Genomic DNA, 23768 nt, shown 5'->3' with positions numbered 1-23768 from the left:
GCTGTAACCCGCAAAAACATTGAAGCCGGAGAAATGTGGTTCTGTAGGCGTATGCTCAAGATTTCGTGGGTCGAAAGAGTTACCAATGACGAGTCCAGAAAGACAGACAGCTCCTCCAGCCAAGGAAGCCTTCAAGAAAATGTAGCCTGAAAGCTCTCAATGCCGACCAAGATCCGCATCCTTCAAACTTTGATCTGGCCAGTGCTTCTTTACGGCTCAGAAACATGGGACTCTAAACGCTGTAACCCGCAAAAACATTGAAGCCGGAGAAATGTGGTTCTGTAGGCGTATGCTCAAGATTTCGTGGGTCGAAAGAGTTACCAATGACGAGTCCAGAAAGACAGACAGCTCCTCCAGCCAAGGAAGCCTTCAAGAATATGTAGCCTGAAAGCTCTCAATGCCTACCAAGATCCGCATCCTTCAAACTTTGATCTGGCCAGTGCTTCTTTACAGCTCAGAAACATGGGACTCTAAAAGCTGTAACCCACAGAAACATTGAAGCCATAGAAATGTGGTTCTATAGGCGTATGCTCAAGATTTCGAGGGTCGAAAGAGTTACCAATGACGAGTCCAGAAAGACAGGCAGCTCCTCCAGCCAAGGAAGCCTTCAAGAAAATGTAGCCTGAAAGCTCTCAATGCCGACCAAGATCCGCATCCTTCAAACTTTGATCTGGCCAGTGCTTCTTTACGGCTCAGAAACATGGGACTCTAAAAGCTGTAACCTACAGAAACATTGAAGCCGTAGAAATGTGGTTCTATAGGCGTGCGCTCCAGAATTCTTGGGTCGAAAGAGTTACCAATGAAGAGTCCAGAAAGACAGACAGCTCCTCCAGCCAAGGAAGCCTTCAAGAAAATGTAGCCTGAAAGCTCTCAATGCCGACCAAGATCTGCATCCTCCAAACTTTGATCTGGCCAGTGCTTCTTTACGGCTCAGAAACATGGGACTCTAAACGCTGTAACCCGCAGAAACATTGAAGCCGGAGAAATGTGGTTCTATAGGCGTATGCTCAAGATTTCGTGGGTCGAAAGAGATACCAATGGCGAGTCCAGAAAGAGAGACAGCTCCTCCAGCCAAGGCAGCCTTCAAGAAAATGTAGCCTGAAAGCTCTCAATGCCGACCAAGATCCGCATCCTTCAAACTTTGATCTGGCCAGTGCTTCTTCACGGCTCAGAAACATGGGACTCTAAACGCTGTAACCCGCAAAAACATTGAAGCCGGAGAAATGTGGTTCTGTAGGCGTATGCTCAAGATTTCGTGGGTCGAAAGAGTTACCAATGGCGAGTCCAGAAAGAGAGACAGCTTCTCCAGCCAAGGCAGCCTTCAGGAAAATGTAGCCTGAAAGCCCTCAATGCCGAGATCTGCGTCCTTCAAGGAAGCCTTCAAGAAAATGTAGCCTGAAAGCTCTCAATGCCGACCAAGATCTGCGTCCTTCAAACTTTGATCTGGCCAGTGCTTCTTTAGGGCTCAGAAACATGGGACTCTAAAAGCTGTAACCCACAGAAGCATTGAAGCCGTAGAAATGTGGTTCTCTAGGCGTATGCTCAACATTTCTTGGGTCGAAAGAGTTACCAATGACGAGACAGCTCCTCCAGCATATCGAACGTGGCCAGAAAAAGTTCTTAGGGCAAGGAATCCATAGAAGATCTCTGCCACAACGAGAAAATCCCTGGGAAGAAAGCCTGAGGAGGACCTAGATTGCAATTTCTGAAGCAACGCCAACGCCCGAACATTAATTGACACAACGCGCCAACGGACAGACCTCGGCGTGCTCCGTTCGGGTTCATATGCCATGTAGTTCGCCGAGACCCGTATCGGGCATGCGACACCAGACAGAGAGAAGTCACTTGAGTTTCAAATTCCAAATGGCTCGTTTGGAGCAAGTATGAAGGAAGGCAAGATTGTCATATGAACATCTCCGCCATTCCTCGATAGTTTGATATCACATTTTAGAAACACACAAAAACTGGTAACAAAAGTTGATTTTGCATAGTAGGACCCCTTTAAGGCAGAGTCCAACTACATCAATGCTAAATTAATAACCACTGCAAATGCTAATTGTGTAGTATCTATAATTGGATTACTTTAAAGGCTCCAATTAACGTCTCAGTTCAATTAAGTCTACAAAAGCAAATAAACGCCAGTCTCACATTACAGTATTAACAGTTGTGGCTGTAGGCAACGTCCTAATGTTTTTTAATTAACTCCGGCTGCATTTGAAGTATCATGAGGACATCCAGCAGCAGCCTCAGTGTTGTGCAACATACTTGCTAATAAAAGGAACATGTGGTCAAAGAGGGCTGCGATTACATTTCTACTTTCTAATACACTCCAAAACCAAAGCAATTGTACCGAGCCTCTCTACGGCCTGCGTCCAATTAACATGATTACCACATGTGCGGCGCTAATTGTTTGCACACTTTACGAGTGTTTTGAACCAGTGGAAAATTGGAAATTGAAACTGACTCACCTCACTGTGGAAGCAATTTGCTCCGGCTGTACAGAACACACAAGAACCACCGCCATCACCCCCTGAAACACAAACGCAACAATAGATGCTTGCTTTTTGGAGCATTTTTACCACTTTCTACTGTTCTAACTGTACTGTGTTTACATAGTATAGTAGTTTATTTTAAGGAGTATAGTACAAAACCCAAAACCAGTGAAATTGGCACGTTGTGTAAATGGTAAATAAAAACAGAATACGATGATTTGCTAATCCTTTTCAACCTATAATCAATTGAATAGACTGCAAAGACAAGATACTTAACGTTCGAACTGGTAAACCTTTTTTTTTTTTTTTTGCAAATATTAGCTCATTTGGAATTTGATGCCTGCAACATGTTTCAAAAAAAGCTGGCAAAAGTGGCGAAAAATACTGAGGAAGTTTGAGGAATGCTCATCAAACACTTACAGTATTTGGAACATCCCACAGGTGAACAGGCTAATTGGGAACAGGTGGGTGCCATGATTGAGTATAAAAGCAGCTTGCATGAAATGCTCAGTCATTCACAAACAAGGATGGGGCGAGGGTCACCACTTTGTGAACAAATGCGTGAGCAAATTGTCGAACAATTTAAGAACATTTCTTAACTAGATATTGCAAGGAATTTAGGGATTTCACCATCTACGGTCCGTAATATCATCAACATGTTCAAAGAATTTGGAGAAATCACTGCACGTAAGCGGCAAGGCCAAAAACCAACATTGAATGCCCGTGAATTTCGATCCCTCAGGTGGTTCTGCATCAAAAAGCGACATCAGTGTGTAAAGGATATCACCACATTGCTGCCATTAAATTGTAAGTTAATGATTATTTGCAAAACAAAATTAAGTTTCTAAGTTGGAACATTAAATATCTTGTCTTTGCAGTCTATTCAATTGAATATAAGTTGAAAAGGATTTGCAAATCATTGTATTCTGTTTTTATTTACCCTTTTGTAGTTTATTTTATGCAGTTTGACCACATAGATGCCAACTGCCAACTCTCCCTGTCCTTTAGCAGCTTTGCAGGGATGATTTAGTGTCGACTCTTTATTTCTTATGTGGAGTTTTATCATGACTCAGGTTAATTATTTACTATCTGTGCATTTTACTACATTACGGGAAGACAAAGTAGCAGTAAAGTCACACTAGTTATGATTAATAACACGTTAATTACACGTCAATACCATAAAACATAAATAACTTGAAAAACGTAACGGCACAAGCGAAAATATTTTGCAGCACAAAGGACAGCTGGCGTACCACACTGCTGACGTACTGCATAACAGTGTGGTACGCCAGCCGCACTGAAGCAGACAAAAAGGCGATTCAAAGGGCCATGAAGTCTGCACAAAAAATAATCGGCTGCCCCCTCCCCTCCCTGAAGGATTTACACAACTCCCGTTGCCTCAACAGAGCAAAAAGCATCACCAAGGACAGCACACACCCTGGCTTCCACCTGTTCGACCTGCTACTATCGGGCAGGCGCTACAGGTGCATCAGAGCCAGAACAAACAGGCTCAGAGACAGCTTCTTTCCCCAGAGCTGTCACCATCTTGAACTCTAACTTATAATAATAATTCACTCCTATACAATATTCTTCCCTAATACCCTACTGTGCAATATTACCCTTCGAGTGCAATACGTCCGACACTGATTGTTATTTATTACTCCGGTACTCTTGTCTTGTTCTGTATATTGTACAGTATTTTGTATTTCTACAGTGTTTTGTATATTGTACAGGATTGCTTAATTTTTCAATTGTTAGTTTTTTTTTCTTTTCTTTATTATCTCTTGTGTAATTTATTTCTACCCCATATTTGTTCCCACTACCTCACCTCAAATTGGAGTCCTTAGTCTTGTTATATGCAAATATAATGACAATAAAGTCCATTCTATTCTATTCTACAAGTTTGGGGAGATTTGCACTTCAAACAGGTTTTGTTTGCCCATTAACGAGGATTTATCCACAATATCAAACAGTTTGTCTTCTTTGTAGACACTTCAAGTCTCCTCGCAAAAGGAGGAAGTCCTAAAGGGTGGGAATGAGGCAAAAAACGAGGCAGATAATCTAATCAGTGATGCCGAAGCTCTCCTGGCGCTGATAGACGGTAAGTCATTGAACGCATCACGACACCGCAGCAACACGGACAGATGACATGTCAGCCAAAGCGCTAACGTACATCTGCTATGGTTTCTTTGGCAGATTTAATAAAGTGGCCAAGTCGGGCTGCAGATGTCATCGCGCCATACCGAAATGACTCGGAAAAGAAAAGAATCATCAAGATGACGGAGGAGGAGGAGGCTCGGCGGCTCGTCGCGGAGGAAATGAACGAGGCAGGATGCGCTGCCTGGAGAGGCCGAGTCCGTCACGAGAGGAAGAAGGCGCAGAAATGTGATTGATTTCTGCTTTCTTGAAGCGGGACGCCCGGCTTACGTGCGCACAGGAGAGTTTCACAGTCCATCTGGGAGCATCAGCATTGGGCTACTGGGAAAGTGAAAAAGTGTATCCATCACATACAAAAAATCGATACCTTTTGACATGAAACAATCTATGTGAGTTTGGGTGTGTCGGCGGCCATTTTGGGTCAGACATTCAAAATTAGCGCGATAAATGGAAAGCTTTCTTTAGCGCCACAATTTTTTATCGCGCGATTAATTTACGTCCCGTGTGGGCCTCAGTCCACACCATAACGGTGGAAAAGCGGCAACATTTTAGCTGATGAGTCTCAGGAACAAGTCGAGAGCAGAAATGGACAAACTACAAAGTACGTTTAGCTTCGCAGCCTGTTCAAAATTGTGTGCTTTACTTCAACAATTTTTAAAAATTCCAAGAATTCCCAGTTTTCAGGGACATTTTCCCCATACACAATGAATTGTCCATTTTTTCAACTTCCACAATTTGCACATTTTTCAACCTATTCAAACCATTCCACCTTCAACACATTCCACCATCCTGGGAATTCAAACTACTATTTTTCCAAGTTAAAAAAATTCCAGGATTTTCCATAATACCTGGTTTTCCACAGCTCTATTTCCACCCTTTTTTCTGGTGACTACTCCTTCCACATTTTTCAACCCACTTCAACCGTTCCACCGTCAAAACATTCCTTTTAATCAGGACAAAAAACTAAGTTATTTGAACTGGAAAAATTCCCAGGTTTTCCCAAAATTCCAAGAATTCCGTAATACCATTTTTCAATTCAACATGTTACTACTTTACCATTTCCCGACCAATTGACATTTTTTTTAAACACCAGCCATTTCAACCCATTCAAGTTTTGTTTACCAATTTCCCAAAAAATTCCCACTTTTACTGAAATTCCCAAATTATTTGGGAAATTCCCATTCAAACCAAACGGACATTCTTCAAAGTTCCACAATCCCTACATTTTTCATTTTCAAACCGTTCCAACTCCAAAATATTCAGCCTGTTCAAAATTGTGTCCTCTACTGCAACACTTTTTTAAAAATTCCAATAATTCCCAGTTTTCAGGGACATTTTCCCCATTCAAAATGAATTGGCCATTTTTCAAACTTCCGCTATTTCCACATTTTTTCAACCGATTCAAACCATTCCACTTTCAACACATTCCACCATCCTGGGAATTCAAACTACTATTTTTCCAAGTTCAAAAAAATTCCAGGATTTTCCATAATACCTGGTTTTCCAAAGCTCTATTTCCACCCTTTTTTCCGGTGACTACTCCTTCCACATTTTTCAACCCACTTCAACTGTTCCACCGTCAAAACATTCCTCTTAATCAGGACAAAAAACAAAGTTGTTTTTTGAACTGGAAAAATTCCCAGGTTTTCCCAAAATTCCATAATACCATTTCTCAATTGAACATGTTACTACTGTACCATTTCTAGACCGATTTAAACATTTTTTAAACACCAGCCATTTCAACCCAGTCAAGTTTTGTTTACCAATTTCCCAAAAAATTCCCACTTTTACTGAAATTCCCAAATTATTTGGGAAATTCCCATTTAAACCAAACGGACATTCTTCAAAGTTCCACAATCCCCACATTTTTCATCCGATTCAAACCGTTCCAACTCCAAAATATTCAGCCTGTTCAAAATTGTGTGTTCTACTTCAACAATTTTTAAAAATTCCAAGAATTCCCAGTTTTCAGGGACATTTTCCCCATTCAAAATGAATTGTCCATTTTTCCGACTTCCACAATTTGCACATTTTTCAACCTATTCAAACCATTCCAACATCAACACATTCCACTCATCCAACTAACACTTTCCCAAGTTCCAAACCAAATTCCTTTTCTCCTGGAAATTCAAACTCGTCAACATTCAAACCGTTCCGACATTCAAACTGTTCTTACATTCATACTACAATCTATCAGCATTTCAGTTCAACTTCAGCATTGGAGCGTTCACACGCAATTCCTTCAGGAATTGCCTCATCTAGTTTAAATTATTATACCAAATACATTGTGAGAATTGGTCCGAATCGAGAATCAATTCAATATCGAATTGTTAGGTGCCCAGAGATTCATACCCCCAGCTAATCCACGCTAATTGTTGAAGAATGACAGACATGTGCTGCAGTTCTGCTCTTACATTAAAACTAGTGCTATTGTTCTCCTCAGTAATGGAACAAATCAACGAGATGGCCGCCACAGGAACCGGCCGTTTGCCACTGACTACAACCCACACCCTGATAACCTCAGAGGCTCTTCTCCAGGAGCTGACGTATCTTCTGTCAGGTGCACAGGACGCGGTTAGAAGGACGCGGGATCTTAATTTGAAGAGCGTTTCTGTCCTGCGTGACCTGCAGGTACCCCTGAACACACCTGTAGCTCGTAATACCGCACCGTGTACTTACACCGTGGTAGTAACTTGCAACGACGACAGCACGGCCATCATCAAGCCGCTCTGGAGAGACGCTCGCTCCTTCCTGTCGCGGAGAGGACAACACTTCAGTTAGACAACATCACCGACATCTTTTTAAAGATGGAAGACTTGAAACTCGTGAGCGGTTGTCTTTTTTTTTTTTCCTCGACAAGTTTCGGACGAGTTGACTGTGATTGCTTTGCAGGCGTTGGAGGAGGACTCGGCTCGGTTGGACGGCGCCAAGCGACGGCTCTTGACGAGGATCGCCAACATCTTTCACGTCGTGGCCAAAGTGGAGATGATAAGCGAGGCTGAGGAGCACGCGGAGGAGCTCAGCAGACTGGACGCTGTCATGCAACAGTGAGTTCTTATGTGTATTTCCGGTCTTGTCACCCCTTCACGGGCAGAAGGGCAACACGGCCGTGCGGCTGGATCAAAAATTAAGTTGGAGACATACTTGCCAACAACGTTCCCTCTAAGGTGCGCACCTGCGCAATTGCGCACTGCTCACGCGTCCTCTGCGCACAGCAAATCTATGCCGCGCAAAAATCAAATCCCACTCTAAACAAAATAAACAAATCGTTTGTTTTGTATGATTTTGCAATGCAACTGTGAATAACAGGTGACGAAAGGCGGCCACAACAGATAAAACAGTGTTTGTCAACACTTAAAGGGGAACATTATCACCACACCTATGTAAGCGTCAATATATACCTTGATGTTGCAGAAAAAAGACCATATATTTTTTTAACCGATTTCCGAAATCTAAATGGGTGAATTTTGGCGATTTAAACACAACGTGACGTCACATCGGGAAGCAATCCGCCATTTTCTCAAACACCGAGTCAAATCAGCTCTGTTATTTTCCGTTTTTTGACTGTTTTCCGTACCTTGGAGACATCATGCCTCGTCGGTGTGTTGTCGGAGGGTGTAACAACACGAACAGGGACGGATTCAAGTTGCACCAGTGGCCCAAAGATGCGAAAGTGGCAAGAAATTGGACGTTTGTTCCGCACACTTTACCGACGAAAGCTATGCTACGACAGAGATGGCAAGAATGTGTGGATATCCTGCGACACTCAAAGCAGATGCATTTCCAACGATAAAGTCAAAGAAATCTGCCGCCAGACCCCCATTGAATCTGCCGGAGTGTGTGAGCAATTCAGGGACAAAGGACCTCGGTAGCACGGCAAGCAATGGCGGCAGTTTGTTCCCGCAGACGAGCGAGCTAAACCCCCTGGATGTCTTGGCTCACACCGTCCCTTATGCCACCGAAGATGATCAAGAGAAGAATATCGACCCTAGCTTCCCTGGCCTGCTGACATCAACTCCAAAACTGGACAGATCAGCTTTCAGGAAAAGAGCGCGGATGAGGGTATGTCTACAGAATATATTAATTGATGAAAATTGGGCTGTCTGCACTCTGTCGGAGGCAGATATTTACATATATCCGAATTTAAGTGTTACTTCTTTTTATTTCATTGTCATATTACAAAACAGCTAGTGTTTTTCTTCCAAATGTGGTCTTTTGGTTGTCTGCAAAACTGTGTGCTTAACCTTGAAGTGAGGAATGTTAGAGAGAGCGATAATAAGCATTTGTTTTGGCTAGAGAGACATGACTGCCAGGGGGAAGGAAGAGAGATGAGAGAGGGGAGAGGGTTTTGGGGTCGGGAAGACAGACCATCTTAGCGGCGCGATAGAATGTTCTATACTGGACTGGTCTAAATGTATATATATATGCAAAGCTTTGCAAATATATTACAAAATACCCATTCTGTCTCTGGTGGTTTTTCAACTCAGCTTTAAGTGTCGTAAAGAGCTTGGGAGCGACTTGTGACTTGAATTCCCTGGGAGGAACAACTGGTCCAAAACGCAACAATTCTCAAAGTGCATGTTGTTGCCAAATGTATTTTATATGCTGTAAACCTAGTTCATAGTTGTTAGTTTCCTTTAATGCCAAACAAACACATACCAATCGTTGGTTAGAAGGCGATCGCCGAATTCGTCCTCGCTTTCTCCTGTGTCGCTGGCTGTCGTGTCGTTTTTGTCGGTTTCGCTTGCATACGGTTCAAACCGATATGGCTCAATAGCTTCAGTTTCTTCTTCAATTTCGTTTTCGCTACCTGCCTCCACACTACAACCATCCGTTTCAATACATGCGTAATCTGTTGAATCGCTTAAGCCGCTGAAATCCGAGTCTGAATCCGAGCTAATGTCGCTATATCTTATTGTTTTTCCGCCATGTTTGTTTGTATTCACTATGTGACGTCACAGGAAAATGGACGGGTGTATATAACGATGGTTAAAATCAGGCACTTTGAAGCTTTTTTTAGGGATATTGCGTGATGGGTAAAATTTTGAAAAAAACTTTGAAAAATATAATAAGCCACTGGGAACTGATTTTTAATGGTTTTAACCATTCTGAAATTGTGATAATGTTCCCCTTTAAATTATTGTAACGTCTGTGGAGAAACTTAGAGGACATGAATTCCATCGGTCCCTTTATTTAGCGAAATTGTTTGTCGGCCATAACCACACCAAAACAATGTGTAAAATACTTTTATCTAGCAAAACTGGTCCTTGTCTACCGTACAAACCAAGCCAAAAGCAACTCTTTGTCATCTGTTATATCAACAGCAGCCGCTTGCTCTCTCTCTCTCTCACCTGCACCAACACATACACTTTGGCAATTAGCCACTGGTGCGTTTATGGCCACACAAAAAGTTGGACAACTCCAACACAACACGGAAAGTGTACATTTCAGGTCGTTTTACAATGACTCCTCAATCAGTGTGCTTATTCTACTGTCATTTGTTAAGAATGTTATTTTTTGGATATTAATCATGAAATGATGTTACAGGACTACATAATTGCTAATACAAATATTTATTTTACGGACAGAAAGTTAATAAACACTTCATCTCATGCAACATGTGAATGTTTTAAGGGGAACTAAATGTGATCTCTGAAAGGGGTCCATAATCTTTCCAAAGCAGGACCCCCACGCAGGCATAAAATACTATAGTGCATAGCTGATTAAAAAAAAAACAATATCTAAGTGGGCCAAATCACATATATTAGAAAATAATCTCTTGAAATTGACTAGTCACTTGATTATAATTATAAGACATTTAAATTGTTATGTCAGGTTTGAGACAAATGTGCTGCTGGTATGACCACAGTGTGCATGTCTGTATTCCACTCAATGCTCACACACATGAAAAATTAGAGGGAACATTGATTGCCAACCCTCCCGATTTTCCCGGAAGACTCCCGAATTTAAGTGCCCCTCCCGAAAATCTCCCGGGGCAACCATTCTCCCGAATTTCTCCCGATTTCCACCCGGACAACAATATTGGGGGCATGCCTTAAAGGTACTGCCTTTAGCGTCCTCTCTCACCTGAAAAGGAGACTATTATATATGTCTCCGTTATTCATAGGTTTATCTATAACCCATAAAGTAGGCAGGCACGGAGCTATTTCTCAGCGTTTGTTTATTCCAGCCGGCACGTTAATACACTGACACACAACATCCGGATTCCTATCATGCATTGCTTCAAAACTAGGGCAAGTAGTAATGTCCAAAAACATAACAGAGACGAAGCAGAAGAACGAAGAAGAGACATGGCGACGACGAGTAAGAAGAAGAAGTACGCTTGCAAGTTCCAAAATGATTGGAAAAAATATTTTCAGTTCATCCAGGACAGCTCGAAGGGAAAGGGGTATGCTGCCTGCACATTTTGTAGATCAGACTTCTCCATTGAACACGGTGGCCGAACGGATATACTCATTCATGAACAGATTATATAAATATATATATATATATATATATATATATATATATATATATATATAAGAAATACTTGAAAATATATACACAATCAAGACCCCCTCCCATCTCCCGAATTCGGAGGACTCAGGGTTGGCAAGTATGGTTGGAGACTCTTAACTGAACTAAAAGTTGCTTTATTACAAGCGAGTGTCATTATACAGGACTGCGGTTCCTGGAGGAGAAGTCTCCGGAGAAGCCAAACCATCAGTTTTATATTCCTTCTTCTTGTCTCTGGGTGTGTGTGCTAAGTCAGGAGAGCACATCCTGACCATAAAAGGAGATGTTTAGGTGTAAGTGTCTGGAAAACAACTGCTTTAAGTCATAACTTAAATGTTGGCGTTGAGCTAGACAGGTAGTCTCTTCTCAAGGATAGGGCTATCACTTTTGCATTCCGAAGGCCCAATTAGGGCCTCCAATCCACCTGCGAATGTCAAACTAAGGGGCTTATCTTATGTGCTCAAACTAAAATACCACTATTTACTTAAACTTGGTGGTTTGCTTTATCCAAGTTGAATATGAACATTCACCATATGCAAAGCATAATATGAGTTAATTAATTCACTTCAGTTCCGAGTCTGGTTTTTCATGCAAGGGAAAACATTATGCAATCACCAGATTTGGAGGATGTTCATTCAATGAAATTTTGTAGAAAAAAAAGCAGAAGCATGACACAAAACTATAATTATTTCAAATGGCAACTTTCTGCCTTTAAGAAACACTAAAAATAAATTGTGGTAGTCAGTAACAGTTTCATTTTTAGCTCAAGTAGAGTGAAAAAAACATGAAATACCGCATTTTTCGGAGCATAGGGCGTTTTGCATAATATTGCGAAACAAAATGCCAGGTAATATGTCTGCTAAAAGGTGCCATTTCGCGGTCCTTATACACGCACCATAATAATACTTTTTTGAGGAAAGTGCGCCTTTTAGTCCGGAAAATACGGTGCGCAAAAATGGTGTTTCAAACGATAAAAGGGAAATAAAACAATAAAATCATTAAAATAAAAAAATTCCTACTAGCTACTATTTTAATAAAAAGTAAATCATAATTCAGTTACATGAACATGTTAACGTGAAAAGACTGAACGTGTAAACAAAAGCATTCAACATTGACACAATGTTTAGTTACTTGTTTACACTGTGTTCTTGTTAATGATACACAGGATATCAAATAACTTAAGTAGCAAAAGTATCAATATTTTGATTTGAGAATCGATATTAGAGACTGTAGTTTTGTGTCATGTCTGTTATCTTTTTTTCTACAACATTATTCAACTGAATCAACATAGGGCACATTTTGCCAGGGGTTGTACTCTAGTCTAGATGGATTACATATTATCAACACGATATTGTCAGATTCAGCTATAATATGAAGCTATAACATGCAATGGGGGTTGTCTTGCCCTTTCAGAAAATTATGCATAAATGATTAATATTTCTGTGAGTAATGCTTGCCATTTTGCTAACATATCCACAAAGAAAAGACAGTAAATAATGCTCAGTTCTGGGCACTGAAACGTATTCATGGATTTATTTTTTGTACTTCTGATTCCCTGAGGGGGAAGTTTTCCCCCTAATTATTTATTTATGTGTTGAATTATTCATAAACTATTTTCATTTCACAACTTAATTTAATACACGGATCCCAGGGGGAAGTTTTATTTATTTATTTGTAATCACACTACATTATTTAATATACAACTGACACCCCAAGGTGAAGATTTTATTTATTTTTATTTTTTAATATACTATACATAATTTATTAAGCAACTGATCCCATGTGAAAAGATTTTATCTTTGTTATTTTCCTACTATGCTTATTGTATTAAACAGCTGACAGCAAGTTTTTTTTAATTATTATTAGTGCCTAAAATACAAGTACAACCCATTTATCATTTATCATTATCATAAAATGTATTAATGTTTCAATTAAACTATTTCATTTCAGTCCGAAGAGAATTTTCATATGTTTTTATTTATTATGTTGGTAGTTTTTTTTCATGAAAAACAGAAGATTTATTTAGCCATTATACAAAACCCAAAACCAGTGAAGTTGGCATGTTGTGTAAATCATAAATAAAAACAGAATACAATGATTTGCAAATCCTTTTCAACTTATATTCAATTGAATAGACTGCAAAGACAAGATATTTAATGTTCCAACTGAGAAACATAATTTGTTTTTGCAAATAATCATTAACTTAGAATTTAATGGCAGCAACACATTGCAAAAAAGTTGGCACAGGGGCATTTTTACCACTGTGTTACACGGCCTTTCCTTTAAACAACACTCAGAAAACATTTGGGAATTGAGGAGACCAATTTTTGAAGCTTTTCAGGTGGAATTCTTTCCCATTCTTGCTTGATGTACAGCTTAAGTTGTTCAACAGTCCGGGGTCTCCGTTGTGGTATTTTAGGCTTTATATTGTGCCACACATTTTCAATGGGGGACAAGTCTGTACTACAGGCAGGCCAGTCTAGTACCCGCACTCTTTTACTACGAAGCCACGCTGTTGTAACACATAGCTTGGCATTGTCTTGCTGAAATAAGCAGGGGCGTCCATGATAACGTTGCTTGGATGGCAACATATGTTGCTCCAAAACCTGTATGTACCTTTCAGCAATAATGGTGCCTTCACAGATGTGTAAGTTACCCATGCCTTGGGCACTAATACACCCCCATACCATCACAGATGCTGGCTTTTCAACTTTGCGCCTATAACTGTCCGGATGGTTATTTTCCCCTTTGGTCCGGAGGACACGACGTCCACAGTTTCCAAAAACAATTTGAAATGTGGACTCGTCAGACCACAGAACACTTTTCCACTTTGCATCAGTCCATCTTAGATGAGCTCGGGCCCAGCAAAGCCGGCGGCGTTTCTGGGTGTTGTTGATAAATGGCTTTCTCTTCGCATAGAAGAGTTTTAACTTGCACTTACAGATGTAGCGATAAACTGTAGTTACTGACAGTGGTTTTCTGTAATGTTCCTGAGCCCATGTGTTGATATCTTTTACACACTGATGTCGCTTTTTGATGCAGTACCACCTGAGGGATCGACAGTCACGGGCATTTTCGACCTTGCTGCTTACGTGCGGTGATTTCTCCAGATTCTCTGAACCTTTTGATGATATTACGGACCGTAGATGGTGAAATCCCTAAAATTCCTTGCATTAGATGTCAGGTTCAAATACAGGACATCTGTTACACAAGACAAAAGGCAAGGAATCAAACAGAGACAGAATTCAATTTGGACTCAATTGAGGAGAGACGGCTTCAACCTGTAACCTCTTACAGTGTCTTAGCACGCTCTGACGAAGAAGGTTCTCGTCTCCTCTTTTAATTCAGATGTTCCATGTTCACGCACCGACATATGTCACAATAGGAATGGGGAGTATGTAAATAGTCATTGTTGTCGGTCACATTGAAGACAAAAGAAGAAGATCCCTCAGGTTTGGGTTCGTCCTGGATTCAGCTTGGGCAGGTTTGCAAGACAATGGATGACCCCTCCCGTCTCATTCCATCGTCCACAGCGGAATCTTCCAAGCGTTTGGCTTGGTGCAACAAAGACCGCTTCTTGTCTGTTCATTGAGAACTCAGAACGGAAAGTTTCATCCTGGATTCAGCTTGGGCAGGTTTGCGAGACAATGGATGACCCCTCCCGTCTCATTCCATCGTCCACAGCGGAATCTTCCAAGCGTTTGGCTTGGTGCAACAAAGACCGCTTCTTGTCTGTTCATTGAGAACTCAGAACGGAAAGTTTCATCCTGGATTCAGCTTGGGCAGGTTTGCGAGACAATGGATGACCCCTCCCGTCTCATTCCATCGTCCACAGCGGAATCTTCCAAGCGTTTGGCTTGGTGCAACAAAGACCGCTTCTTGTCTGTTCATTGAGAACTCAGAACGGAAAGTTTTTTGATAATCTAAATACAATTTTTCTGACATTTCCCTCCTGTTTATCAAACAACTTCCCCAGAATCTTCTTATCCCCAATAACTTCTTCTTGCGATTTTCAGTTAATGGTTCATTTCCCTAGGGCCAAGTTATGTTTACACTCAGAGTTCAACATCAATTTTTTTTTTATCGTTACTCGGGTCTGGAAACAGATCAGGAACACCATCCAGGTAGGTATCCCCATCATCAGATTCATCTTCCTTATCGTCCGCCAGGAGGTGCATCTGAACAGCTTTATCATCTGCTGGGCTAATCGCTGTGGTAATCAGACGGTTAAGCAGAGAACGCAGACAGGGAATACAACAACATCCACACAACGTCAGTATTGCTACAAACACGGCCATAGATACTAGAATTGATGATACCAAAGACTTGTATTTGCCGAAACCGTCCATCCACCCATCCCACATAGATGTATCTAGGCCTGAGTGCTCTTTCATTTTACCGTTGAGGGTGCAAAGGCCTTCCAGTGCTTTGGTCAGGCTACCTTCTGCATCGGTGTTGTTTGGTATGAACGTGCAACACTGTTCACCAAATATTGCGCACACACCCCCTCTTTCCGCTAACAACATGTCCAGCGCCATACGGTTTTGAAAGGCCATAAGGGAGGTGGCGGCGAGTTGATCAGCGACTGCTTCAAGTCCGGCCTGTGCCCAATTTCCCAATCTCTGTACGTTGTAGTGGACATAGTTTATTCTGTCAACATTCTTGTTAATCGTACACCACCAGTAGACGGATGATTCAAATTCAGCTGCAACTTGATTTACCAATTTATAGTCGTCAGATACACCTCTTGGACACCCATCAATATAAGTTGGATCTACAACACTTTGCCAGTTTACATCATGTCTAATTATTTTCCAATGTTCAGATATCAAACTGTTCAGGCGTGTTAACAATTCTTGTACAAATATTGATACTTTTACTATGTGTATGCAGTTATCTGATGATACGTTTCCTAACTGTTGTACAGAGCCTTGCATGTTAATGCAGGTATAATTAGCTTTTTTCACATATTTATCAAATATTGGTTTCTGTTTTGTCTCTTTAGCTACAGGGTCAATTTTGTTTTGCTCATTACTTCAATTCAACTTTTTTTTACTCATCTTGAGTAATTGTCTGGGCTTATACATACAACACAATCAGTTTTTGTAGCCTTTCCCACTTGCTCCGCCATAAGGAACAAATTAATTACCAAAACAGGAACCAATTATTAACAAACTTTGACACACCATCAAATGGTATGCTTACAACTTTGTCACAGTGGAATTTGTAGTGTGCTAGTTAACATGTCCCTTTGATAACACAAATACAATTCCAAATACTTTTTTTCCATTATATGACCTTTTTAAATACAATCCCAAATACTTTTTCCCATTACTGTTTTTCTGGCATGGGTTTTCTGGCATTTTTTTTTCACTAATGGGGTTACTCCGAATCCTCCCATTGCCCGTCTTCTAATACGACCTCCCCTGTGAGTGTATTTTACTTCTTGATTCTGCCAGTGGTTTGGGTTTACTATGGGTGCAGTATCATTTTGTTTCCTGAGTTCTACATTTTCCTCAGATTCCCAAGTGAACCATATTAGGGGGGCAGGGCCGACCAGTACCAATATCGTTAACCCATATGTTTATGGACCGTCTGAGCCATTGGGGTGTCATTTCTGCTGATTCACTCCTCTACCAAGGTCAGTGGTTTGGCTCAACTCTAGTCATGGTGTGCGTCCACACTATTACCAGACTTTGCTTCCCTTTCCTTATTGGATGATTCAACAGAAATGACCTTTTTACAATGTACTAAGTGTACCCAGGTTGGTCTTTCCACTATCTTTCAAATGGTGTTAGTCCTGTTGTACTTGTAATGTTAATGTACATTTTTACTAAATATTTGCATAATGCTTTTGCTACTGTCAGCACATCTGCTTTTCCTTTAGGAAATATTTCTAACTACTTTGAAAATGCATCTACTATGACCAGACAATAATGTTTTCCTTCACTCTTATTTAGTTAATTGCATAGATGTTTTATACAATTTTTTTTATAAGAATTAAACTATAGGAAGTATAGTACTTCTGTATAAGGGCATTCATATCCCTCCTGTTGAGCCATCAGTTCAACCATGGCTCAAAACTGCTGCTCACTTATACCGATTTTTCTTTGTAAGATTGGTTTATTGTCTGGACATACATAGATGTCCTTTTTGTTCAACATCATCCTCATAATTTCTTTTTATTCCTTTCATTGCTTGTCTCAATATATTGGTCAACTTGTTTTTGTAGTTCTTACAGCGTTTTTCAGCATTCTCTGTTCTTGATTTGATAAACGCCTTACAAAGTCTATTTTTCTTTTTACATGCATTTTTCAAACTGTTTATCATCCAAGGTGCATTATTTTGCCTTTGTTTAGATCTGCATGGAACCTCAGGACAATGCTTGTTATACAGAGTAATATAATGTTTACGAAAAGAATCATAGACCGTGTTTATATCGTCTGTATACACCTCTTCCCACTCTTGTTTTAATAGGTCATACCTGAAGTTGTTAATATGATTGACACTTCTTTTCCTCTTAAGTATTTGATGATATGCTCTTTTAGGGAATTGATAGTCAAATATTGAATCTAACTTAAGAATGTTATACTACACTTCAAAGTTAAACCTACTTTAAATTTACATGTAATAAATTCACTTTCACACCTCCCCCACTGCGCCACGCACACACACACACACACACACACACACAAGGTGGTGTGTGAGGGCGTGAGTGCACTTCTTAGGGCAAAGGTCAGCAACACTTGAGCTTCTCTCCTTTTTTTTTCTTTTTCTTTTTTTTTTTCTTCTTTCCTCAGCTAATAAACATGTAACCCACTTTATCATTTTATCATACTATACATCTCAACTCTTATTATAGTTATTAATCTAGGTTTTTATTTATTCCATTATTTAATTATACATATATATATTTGTATATATAAAAGCGCTCTTTATATATCCAAACATACATGTATATCTTCAGTCTACCTTTTCTTCATCTCTTATTTCAATACCCCCATTATCTCTCTTTCGCATTAGTTTATTTCATTTTGCATTAATTCTTATTATTGATTTTTCCCCATTTCTTCATTTATTTTTACTTTTCTCTCACTTCAGCACTTTGAGATTTTTCTCCTATTTGCTTTTTCTTTTAACCTATTTTTATTTTTATTTGAACCTCCAGGGTTTTTACACAATTTGTACCTGGAAAGATACACACTTAAACACACACTAACAAACAAACAAACAAACACATTTGCAGCGATCTTACCACCAATGGCATACGCTGACAACATGACTAATTGGTGTCGTCTTTTAACAGTCATGCTGAGTTACTTTGATTTTTTTTTTTCCCAGGACAGTTTCTTGCAAAATGTCCTTCTCTGCTTCAACACCAACATGCAGTAGGGTCTAACCGCTGACGTTGTGGTTGTTGTCTTCTATTTTGGTTTAAATAGATTGTAATAGACCATATTAGATCTGCGTTTCTTTGTGTCCCTCTTTCCATTTTGAGAATTTGGAGTAATCCGTCGCACCCTACAGAGCCGAAACTTATAAGGATTACTTTTGTTTTTGTTGTAAGATAGTGGTTTAATTTATTATTGTGGTACACGTCGCTTCTACTGGAGATGGTTCCCCAGTGGAGGTGTCTTGCCTAGAGCATCCACAATAACCCACTATTTACTTCTCACAACTTTCATATGGAGTGATAGCCTAATGGCGATTACTCCCACACACTCTCACATTCACACCTTTCAGTATATTGATCTACGGAAATTTCAATGTATATTACATGCGGACTCCGTCGCCCTCCAGGTTATTGTTTTTTCACGGACAAAGTTCAGTTTTTTATTCTGAATAGACCATTTTAGGTCTGTTGGACTCCGACGTCCCCAGGATAATGGTTCACGGATATTTCAAATTATTGTGGGCTCCGACACCCCTAGTATGTTTGTTTATGGATATTACGGATTCCAGTTTTCGCGGTTCCGTTTACCTGCAGTCTTTTGGCCTCTTCAGTTTTTATCTTAATTCAGTTTTTATTTAAAATTTTAATACTCACGGACGTTGGACTCCGACGTCCCTCTAATTTGGCCTTTTTACCTGTTAGAGCCTAGGATTTACAGGGTTTGTCTATGCGTCGTAACCCTCAGTCACACGCTTTCTCTCAGTCGTTTCTTTCTTCGTCAATTTAAAACGTACTCACTGCTCTCTGCCTTCCTTCCTGTTGTCCTCGGATTTTCCGTCAGTCTTTCAATTCCAGCCCGAAATGAAGAAAAAGCAGTTCCTCAATCAGGATTTGGTTGCCATGGTCCTCTGGTTTCACTCACTCATGCTGGAATCGTCAGACGTGTTGGAATCCGGCTCGAAGGACCAATTAGATGTCAGGTTCAAATACAGGACATCTGTTACACAAGACAAAAGGCAAGGAATCAAACAGAGACAGAATTCAATTTGGACTCAATTGAGGAGAGACGGCTTCAACCTGTAACCTCTTACAGTGTCTTAGCACGCTCTGACGAAGAAGGTTCTCGTCTCCTCTTTTAATTCAGATGTTCCATGTTCACGCACCGACATATGTCACAATAGGAATGGGGAGTATGTAAATAGTCATTGTTGTCGGTCACATTGAAGACAAAAGAAGAAGATCCCTCAGGTTTGGGTTCGTCCTGGATTCAGCTTGGGCAGGTTTGCAAGACAATGGATGACCCCTCCCGTCTCATTCCATCGTCCACAGCGGAATCTTCCAAGCGTTTGGCTTGGTGCAACAAAGACCGCTTCTTGTCTGTTCATTGAGAACTCAGAACGGAAAGTTTTTTGATAATCTAAATACAATTTTTCTGACAATATCTAGTTGAGAAACGTTCTTAAACTGTTCGACAATTTGCTCACGCATTTGTTCACAAAGTGGTGACCCTCGCCCCATCCTCGTTTGTGAATGACTGAGCATTTCATGGAAGCTGCTTTTATACCCAATCATGGCACCCACCTGTTCCCAATTAGCCTGTTCACCTGTGGGATGTTCCAAATAAGTGTTTGATGAGTAGTCCTCAACTTTTTCAGTCTTTTTTGCCACTTGTGCCAGCTTTTTTGAAACACGTTGCAGGCATCACATTCCAAATGAGCTAATATTTGCAAAAAATAACGACGTTTTCCAGTTCGGACGTTAAGTATCTCGTCTTTGCAGTCTATTCAGTTGAATATAGGTTGAAAAGGATTTGAAAATCATTGTATTCTGTATTCTAATGTGTACATTTTTTTGTGATAATACTTTATATCACTGAATCTCAAGGGGAAATGTTATTTTTATGTTATGCTATAAGACAAATCCCTGAGAAGATGCTGCATATTTTTATTAAATGTGTTTATTTAACGTCCCTGCAGGGTTCTCCGAGAAGTCAACACCAGCAAGCCGCTCAGCGAGGCAAACACCTTTGATAACATCTCGACCAACGTGGAAGACGCAGCGATGGCCGCTGATGAAGCCTTAAAGGTGCGCCGCCAGTTGGGAAAGGAGTCGATGATGTCATGTTTGACACAGTGGTTATATTGCTGCCAATTAGGGCGCCATGTGGGGAGGTTTGCTGGTGACAACGGAATTTAGCGACAAGGCAGCGCTCTTACAGGAGGGAGCCCAGAACACCCGGAATGACCTCAGAAGTACGAGCAATTTAAATCAGGTTTTCAGGTGTGTAAAAATGATGCGACGTCATGTTTGCTTCAGTGCTCGAACAGTCAGTCAACAGCCACAAAGAAGGCGTGCAAAGGCAGAAAGAGAAAGCACAATCCTTGAGATTTGACCTCTCCAGAACCAGGCGTGAACTCCAAAGGCTCCAAAGAGGTCAGTAGTTCACTCTTGTTGCACAAGTAAGGACAGACATGGACGGCGTTTGTTTTTTTTTCATTTTTTTTTCATTTTTAGACGACACGGACGCCCTGCTGGAGTCTGCTAAGAGAGCGGCCTGGACGACAAACAACACTGTTGGTCACGTGACGCACAGGCTGAGAAATATAAACAACTTCACTGTGGTTTTGAATGACAACTTCAACGACGTGCATCAGGCTGGTGAGTACTCATTATTCCTAAAGTCATACTTGCCAACCCTCCCGGATTTTCCGGGAGACTCCCGAAATTCAGCGCCTCTCCCGAAAACCTCCCGGGACAAATTTTCTCCCGAAAATCTCCCGAAATTCAGGCACACAATATAAACAGCGTACCTGCCCAATCACGTTATAACTGTAGAATGATCGAGGGCGAGTTCTTGGTTTCTTATGTGGGTTTATTGGTAGGCAGTTTCATTAACGTCCTCTCAGCCGCGGCAATAACACACAACAACAGCATTTCGTCTACCATAAAGCAGTTCGTCTGCCGTAAACAGCAATGTTGTGACACTCTTAAACAGGACAATACTGCCATCTAGTGCATTTGATGAAAGCACTTTTTGCGTGCCACAAAGCAATGCATCATCAGTGAGGGCGTTCAGCATGGTTAGAAAAATAGTGACAAATAGAATAAGGATGGACAATTCAACCCTTAATTCAACAATGAGTAGATGAGTGTTATGTGTGTGTATACGTGTAAACAAATGAACACTGAAATTCAAGTATTTCTTTTATTTATATATATATATATATATATATATATATATATATATAAATATGAAATACTTGACTTAGTATTTCTTATATATATATGAAATACTTGACTTAGTATTTCTTATATATATATATATATATATATATAAATAAAATACTTGACTTGGTGAATCCTAGCTGTAAATATACTCCTCCCCTCTTAACCACGCCCCCCACACCTCCCGAAATCGGAGGTCTCAAGGTTGGCAAGTATGCCTAAAGTACTCAAGATCGTATTTAACAATGCAATGATGGATTTTTTGGAATTCCAGTAATCTCTTCTTTATCACTGTTAATGACCGCGATAAATGAATACCCGCAAAATATTAATTAACATTAACATTAATTATAAATCTAATTTATAGCTAGGGTATAAAAAAAACCTGTTTATGACCTAAATAATTGTTCAACATGAGAGCTCTCTAGACATGAAATAACACCCTTCAGTCACCTTTACACCCTTAATCCAATATAGTAATGCTGCCTGAGGCTGAGCCAATCCGTGGCCACGATACTGAACAGCGTGATTGGATTGGTTTGGTCTCATCTAGTGGCCAGTACTACTTTTGTATTGATATTTTTAGTTCATTGAACCATTTTTATGCTTTAAAATGCTAAATTCATGGCACAAATGTTGTAGAATATGCTTTAAAAACACAAACAAAAACTCCATGATGTGCTGAAACCGCGATATTTTTAAGTCTATATATATATATATATATATATATATATATATATACATACATATATATATATATATACATATATACATACATATATGTACATATACATATACATATATGTACATATACATATACATATATATACATATATATATATATATATATATATATATATATATATATATATACATATATTATATATATATATATATATATATACACACACATATACACACACAGTACTGGCCAAAAGTTTGGAAACACCTTCTCATTCAATGCGTGTTCTTTATTTTCATGACTATTTACATTGTAGATTGTCACTGAAGGCATCAAAACTATGAATGAACACATGTGGAGTTATGTACTTAACAAAAAAAAAGGTGAAATAACTGAAAACGTATTTTATATTCTAGTTTCTTCAAAATAGCCACCCTTTGCTCTGATTACTGCTTTGCACACTCTTGGCATTCTCTCAATGAGCTTCAAGAGGTAGTCACCTGAAATGTTTTTCACCTCACAGGTGTGCTTGATGCTCATCGAGAGAATGCCAAGAGTGTGCAAAGCAGTAATCAGAGTAAAGGGTGGCTATTTTGAAGAAACTCGTATATAAAACATGTTGTTAGTTATTTCACCTTTTTTTGTTAAGTAAAGTATATAACGCCACATGTGTTCATTCACTTTTGTATTGATTTTTTTAGTTCATTTAACCATTTTTAAGCTTTAAAATGCAAAATTTATGGCACAAATGTTGTAGAATGTGTTTAAAAAAATTAAAAAAAAAAAAAATCCATGTGCTGAAACGGCAATATTTGAACACATTTATTAGTATGATGATGTGTGTATATTAATGAGGCGAGGTACATCTGTATATTTTGAGAATATATATATATATATATATATATATATATATGAATATGTATATCATATATAATTCCATATTATTTATCTATTAACATTTACTGTATGTGCATATTTAAATATATATAGTCAAGGTTTCTGTGGTTTACCCGTTATACAGTGCTCAATACCGGGGTAGAGTGGAATATACGTTAGGTCAGGAAAAAACACAGAAGCTATTTCATCTCTACAAGCCTGTTTGCAGGTTTCCCTGCTCTTCAGGGGATTTTATAGCAGGGAAACCTGCGAAACAGGCTTGTAGGGATGAAATAGCCTCTGTGTTTTTTCCTGACCTAACATGTGCATATATATATATATATATATATATATATATATATATATATATATATAAATGTGTATCGTATATATTATTTAATATTATTTATCTATTAACATATATATA

At 39.6% G+C, this 23768-nt stretch overlaps 1 protein-coding gene across 1 annotated transcript in view; it reads left to right on the top strand.

The window, feature by feature from the left end:
- The window catches only part of LOC133617483 (laminin subunit alpha-3-like), a 62963-nt gene that overhangs the window by 5742 nt on the left and 33453 nt on the right, over positions 1 to 23768 (top strand). Inside the window, exons 7-15 of the mRNA XM_072915053.1 lie at positions 4482 to 4593; positions 4689 to 4877; positions 7093 to 7223; positions 7281 to 7425; positions 7510 to 7696; positions 20535 to 20643; positions 20714 to 20810; positions 20875 to 20991; positions 21073 to 21216. Of these exons, the coding sequence (XP_072771154.1) occupies positions 4482 to 4593; positions 4689 to 4877; positions 7093 to 7223; positions 7281 to 7425; positions 7510 to 7696; positions 20535 to 20643; positions 20714 to 20810; positions 20875 to 20991; positions 21073 to 21216 (1231 nt within the window). The remainder of the gene's footprint in view (positions 1 to 4481; positions 4594 to 4688; positions 4878 to 7092; positions 7224 to 7280; positions 7426 to 7509; positions 7697 to 20534; positions 20644 to 20713; positions 20811 to 20874; positions 20992 to 21072; positions 21217 to 23768) is intronic.

The sequence above is a fragment of the Nerophis lumbriciformis genome, linkage group LG18 (assembly GCF_033978685.3).
Source record: "Nerophis lumbriciformis linkage group LG18, RoL_Nlum_v2.1, whole genome shotgun sequence".
Lineage (NCBI taxonomy): Eukaryota > Metazoa > Chordata > Actinopteri > Syngnathiformes > Syngnathidae > Nerophis > Nerophis lumbriciformis.
Note: the sequence above shows the minus strand (reverse complement) of the source record. Positions and strands in the feature narration are given on the sequence as shown.